The 6,000-nt window shown below is 44.5% G+C and overlaps 1 protein-coding gene across 2 annotated transcripts in view; it reads right to left on the reverse strand.

The window, feature by feature from the left end:
- The window catches only part of otud5a (OTU deubiquitinase 5a), a 28,771-nt gene extending 22,771 nt beyond the window's left edge, over positions 1-6,000 (reverse strand). For both annotated transcript variants that reach the window (XM_083768371.1, XM_083768370.1), the window contains exon 1: positions 5,097-6,000. In XM_083768371.1, coding sequence (XP_083624497.1) covers positions 5,097-5,702 — 606 coding nt within the window. In that variant the 5' untranslated portion in view covers positions 5,703-6,000. The remainder of the gene's footprint in view (positions 1-5,096) is intronic.

Genomic DNA, 6,000 nt, shown 5'->3' on the forward strand with positions numbered 1-6,000 from the left:
AAAGAAACAGCAGTTACCAGGGACAAATAAATGAGCAATATGTGACTCTTGTCCACGGCTACGACTTTCTCTTTTTATGCTTGTGGCCTTCCTTATCTTCATATCTTTCTTTTTATGCTTGTGGCCTTCCTTATCTTTTATCTTCATATCTTTCTTTTTATTCGGCTGCCTATTATTATCTGCCGTGTTCTTTATTATCGGCTTTTGTGTTTTTACGACCGTCTGGCTGCAATTACCATGGTGACTGGATTTCCTTTGTGGGAGCAATCAAGGTCTGTCCAGTCTCTGTCCCATTAGTAGTACATACATACAGTATGGTTACTGTACAGTCCTGTCCTATTAGTAGTACATACATACTGTATGGTTACTCCTAGTACGTGATCATAACTACAGTGTCGCACAAAAGCATCAAAAGTAGCAGATGTGCAAGCTCGAAATGTGGCGCAGAGCAACATGTTTTTTTTAGCTTGTAGATCTGCATGTAGACATTTGCATTTGAATCTTGAAAAGTGTCCAGTTTTGGACATCTGATGTCACCACCCAACAGAGATGATATAGTATAGTAGTTGGTGTCTATGGGACAGACAGAGACATTTGATGTTACCACCCAACAGAGATGATATAGTATAGTAGTTGTTGTCTATGGGACAGACAGAGACATCTGATGTCACCACCCAACAGAGATGATATAGTATAGTAGTTGTTGTCTATGGGACAGACAGAGACATCTGATGTCACCACCCAACAGAGATGATATAGTATAGTAGTTGGTGTCTATGGGACAGACAGAGACATCTGATGTCACCACCCAACAGAGATGATATAGTATAGTAGTTGGTGTCTATGGGACAGACAGAGACATCTGATGTCACCACCCAACAGAGATGATATAGTATAGTAGTCTGTCTCTATAGGACAGACAGAGACATCTGATGTCACCACCCAACAGAGATGATATAGTATATAGTAGTTGGTGTCTATGGGACAGACAGAGACATCTGATGTTACCACCCAACAGAGATGATATAGTATAGTAGTTGGTGTCTATGGGACAGACAGAGACATCTGATGTCACCACCCAACAGAGATGATATAGTATATAGTAGTTGGTGTCTATGGGACAGACAGAGACATCTGATGTTACCACCCAACAGAGATGATATAGTATAGTAGTTGGTGTCTATGGGACAGACAGAGACATCTGATGTCACCACCCAACAGAGATGATATAGTATATAGTAGTTGGTGTCTATGGGACAGACAGAGACATCTGATGTCACCACCCAACAGAGATGATATAGTATAGTAGTTGGTGTCTATGGGACAGACAGAGACATCTGATGTCACCACCCAACAGAGATGATATAGTATAGTAGTTGGTGTCTATGGGACAGACAGAGACATCTGATGTCACCACCCAACAGAGATGATATAGTATATAGTAGTCTGTCTCTATAGGACAGACAGAGACATCTGATGTCACCACCCAACAGAGATGATATAGTATAGAAACGGGTAGATTCGGGTAGATTCATTGGTACTCCTGAGGAGGACAGAGTGTGTCTAGTGTGTGATTTGAAAGAAATTGAAAATGAAATTCATTTTTTGTTTTACTGCCCTTTATATGAAGAGTTAAGACATGTATTGTTTTGTAAGATGACAACCATCTGTGCTGGCTTTTTCTGGTTGGAGGACTATGAGAAGCTGGAGTTTTGTTTTGGGAGGGGTATTTTTGCTTTGGCAGACTTTTTATGCAAATCGTGGGAAATGAGGCAGAATGTTTTGTTTGTGTAAAAATGTTTCTTTTACACAATGCAATATTGAAGCAATGTTATGGTGTGTCCTGTAAGTCCATGTGGGCTGGGCGCCTTTGGTGCATGACACAGAAATGAAGAATCAATCTATCTATAGTAGTTGGTGTCTATAGGACAGACCGAGCTGTTTTGTCTCTGTAGGACATACGGTGTCAATGGAGGAGGCTCTTCTACATACATCCATAGTGACACACACACACACACACACACACACACACACACACACACACACACACACACACACACACACACACACACACACACACACACACACACACACACACACACACACACACACACACACACACACACACACACACACACACACACACACACACACACACACACACACACACACACTTTGTTTGTAGACAGGTGTACATACTGGCTTTGTTTGTAGACAATTATTCTAGATCTGACTGGGTTGGTAACAGTGACCAGGACCTGTTCACTACCAGGTGTGTGTGTGTGTGTGTGTGTGTGTGTGTGTGTGTGTGTGTGTGTGTGTGTGTGTGTGTGTGTGTGTGTGTGTGTGTGTGTGTGTGTGCGAGTGTGTGTGTGCGAGTGTGTGTGTGGTTGTGTGTGTGCGTGTGTGCGAGAGAGAGAGAGAGAGAGAGAGGGGGTGGCAGTGTACTCTAATCCCTTTGTCTTTTCAACCATCAGCATGCTGACATAATAACATACATAGTGATATATGAAAACCATACAGATGTAGAACCTGCCATGTGTAACTGAGAGCAGTGTCAATTCCGTCAGCCACAGGTGGCAACACTGGCACAGGGGAGGGTGATAACTGGCACACTGGTGTTTCAAATGAAATGTATAACAAAAAAAAGGTTTAGTCAGTTAAATGAAGTCCCCTCACATACAAATTCAGTATATAGATGTCTTTTGTGCATTTGTCCTCTAAATTTACCCATCCTATTCCTAACTATTTAATTAGGCGCAGTGGCTGTCATTAATCCAGTCCCCCAGGGAGCAGTTCAGAGTTAAGTATCTTGCTCAGAGACACTTCGACAAAGTCTAGTCTGGGAACCAGTATTTTGTGTCACACATATACTGTTAATACCTCCCTCCTGTCTCAGCCCGGCTGCACAACAGAGAACATCGTCATTATTAAATTGTATCGCCACCTAAAAAGGAAAGCGCTGCCGATTTTGGACCCAAATTCCATTGTTGTGATGCGAGGAGATCATACTCGTTGCTGTCGAGCAGAAACCTCTTATCTCCATATTTTAAGTTTTATGTTTGTTTGTTTTTTCCGTAAATAAATTCCCTCCCTACTTAGTAGCAGGGAGGGGAAAGTGGCAAAAATAGCCGATCAACACCCTCTAAATGTGTCACATTGCGACGTGTTTTGAACTTGTAGGTCTATGTTTTGCCATTTCTTCATCTGAATCATGAAAAGCAACAGTTTTGGACATAATGAGGTTTCCACCCAACAGCAACAATATTATACTGTATATAATGCATAAATAACCCCAATTCTTAAATATAATCCCATGCATTTGTGGCGGCTTTACGGGTGGTATACAACTGAGCTCTTCATTTTGAATGCTGCATGTAGGGTTAGGAAATGTAAACAAAAATGGGATTGTAAATTAAACTATAATGTGTATGATCTTGACCTGCCTTGTGGCTGTCAATTGATGACCAATATACATTGCGGGTCCCCAGATGACAGTGATGACAATTTAAGGACTTTCAAGGCTTTTTTTAATACCTCAAAGATATAGAAAGAAAATAAAGACAATTAAATGCATCTGTGGAACAGGGTCAAACAAAATGTAATGCCTCAACTCCTACATTCTAGTCAGGGTGGGGGTCCATTTGGGGGGGTGGAGGGGGGGGTTCACGGACTGAAAAGGAACCACTGCCATAGAGTAGTATACCATGTTAAATTCCATACTGTAACACAGCACTGGTGGTTCTCAATATTTTTCATGTCAAGGACCTGCAAATTGATGTTATTATTTGGCCGCAGACCCCCATCTGAAGAGGTTTTGTGCCAGGGACCCCCAGAAGAGACGAATTGTAAAAAAAAAAGAAAAAATCAAAAAAAAAAAAAAAAAAAAGCTTCCCAGGAGGGGGGACTCACTATCCACTCAGCTATGGTCGCCCCCTGAAACCCCCGAGGGACTCCTGGGGGTCCCCGGACCACACTTTAAGAACCACTGCCATAGGCATAGCCATAGAGTATACCATATCTTTGCTGCCTAGTGGAAACCGATTATGTCTTTTTTAGCCTAAATTAAAATACGTTAGTGAAATTAGCCTCGGCTAGTTTTGTATATGTAATTATGTACATTCTTGTATGATAAAAGTATGTCATTTATTTACAAAAGAGGGGAAAAATTAAGGAAAAAGAAAAGAAAAAACTATATGATGTTTCTGCCTGACAGCAACAGTGTATTACATAGCTTAGATGTATAGTACTATGTATGTAAACTTTACTTACGATGGAAAATGCCCTTTGAGATACTGGGCTTGATTTTTGTCACGGCTAAAGTGGCTAAACCCCTTATCCCTAAACATTGTTTTTTGAAACATTTTTGAATAGTTCAACTATTTCAACTATTCAAAAAATGTTTTGCAAAATAGTAAAACAAAAACAAAAAGGCAAAGAAGTTTAGCGGTGACGAAAATGGAGCCCACTATCTCTTTTTCAAGTGACACCTTGCCAAAAAAAGGTAGCAGAAGAACATCATTCATTTCAAAACTAGGTCACATTGACAGTTTGACACACATCACAATAACATGCATTAAGACACCTAAAAATAACACGACAGCTTCTGCGAAACATCTACACTCCCTAAGTGAGAATGTCTGTGATCAGGACCTTGAAACTTACTAAGTGGCACCTCTCTAACTGAAGAACCTTTTGTAAGTTGTTCCATGAACAACATGAAATGGCTTTTTCTCAGAATGGAAACATTCCTGGGAACTTTTAAAAGTAGCAGTCAGCTGGACCATACTAACTTCAAAGTTAAGATGGATGGGCATTTTAGACATGACAAACTACATATAACTAGAGAGGACATTCAACCTTTTTTAAGATAGATAGATAGATAGATAGATAGGCATTACAGCAGTTATTAAACATCGGCCATATGGCAATGATGGCAGAAAAGGTGATACATCTGTACCGAATAATGCCGTTATAGAAAGTAAACATACATGGGATGGCATGGGGTACACCAGACTATACCATAAATAAGAACACTTTATATACGTCATACAACTTCGTATAGCATTTGCAATAGAGTTGGTGAGTGGTAGTACCTGTTCCACTGTGGCGGGGTCCTGGGACTGCAGCCTGGCTGCGTTCTCGTACTCATCCTCGCTGTTATTTCCACCGGCTCCTTCCTCGGTGTCCTGCCCGGGCCCGACACCTCCCGGCCCGGCCACCCCGGGCTGCCCTCCGCCGGCCAGCGCCACCCCCCCGGCCCCGGAACAGGTGCCAGCCTGCCGCCGCCTCTTGCTCAACCCGGGCCCCGAGCAGCAGCCCCCGATGCCTCCCCCGCATCCCCCGCTCCCGGCGGACACCGCCAGGTCACCGCGGGGCCCGGCGGCCATACCGCCGCTACTGTCTCTGCCGTCCCCGCCGGGTACTCCCGCCGGGGACACCGATGAGCCGCCGCCGACGGGCGGCGGAGAGGCCTGCTGCGGCCGGGAACTGGCCTCGATGCTCCGCCTGTCATCCCTGGCGGACGGCGGCGCGGGCTGGTAGGACCACGGGGGAGGAGAAGCCCTCGGCCGGGCGCCGGGCCGCCCTCCGTGCGGGTGCTGGTGGGGGTCGGAGCCGCTCCTCCTGGGGTCGCCGTCGTCGGCGTGATCCGAGACCCCGACGCCCGAGCTGGGGGGCTTCTTCTTGGGGAGGATCGTCATGACGGTTGTTGTGTGTTTATGAGGAGGAGGGGGGTCAGCGGGGTGACGGTTCCTCCCTTCACGGATCCAATAACGTCGTGTTGTTCGCCTCCCCGAGCGGCCGTCGCCACGTTAGCGTCTTATCTGGCGGAAAATGGCGACCAACGTGACAATTGTTGCCGTTTTGACGGTTTTAGTTGAACAAAAACAAACCGTCTCCTTCTTCTTCTTCTTCTTCTTCTTCTTGGTTTTCTTCTTCTTCTTCTTCCCGTTCCTCTCTCCAGCCTGGCCACTAAACATCAACACAACCAACCTCACT

This window comes from Protomyctophum parallelum (assembly GCF_964188405.1).
Source record: "Protomyctophum parallelum genome assembly, chromosome: 7".
Taxonomy (NCBI): Eukaryota; Metazoa; Chordata; class Actinopteri; order Myctophiformes; family Myctophidae; genus Protomyctophum; species Protomyctophum parallelum.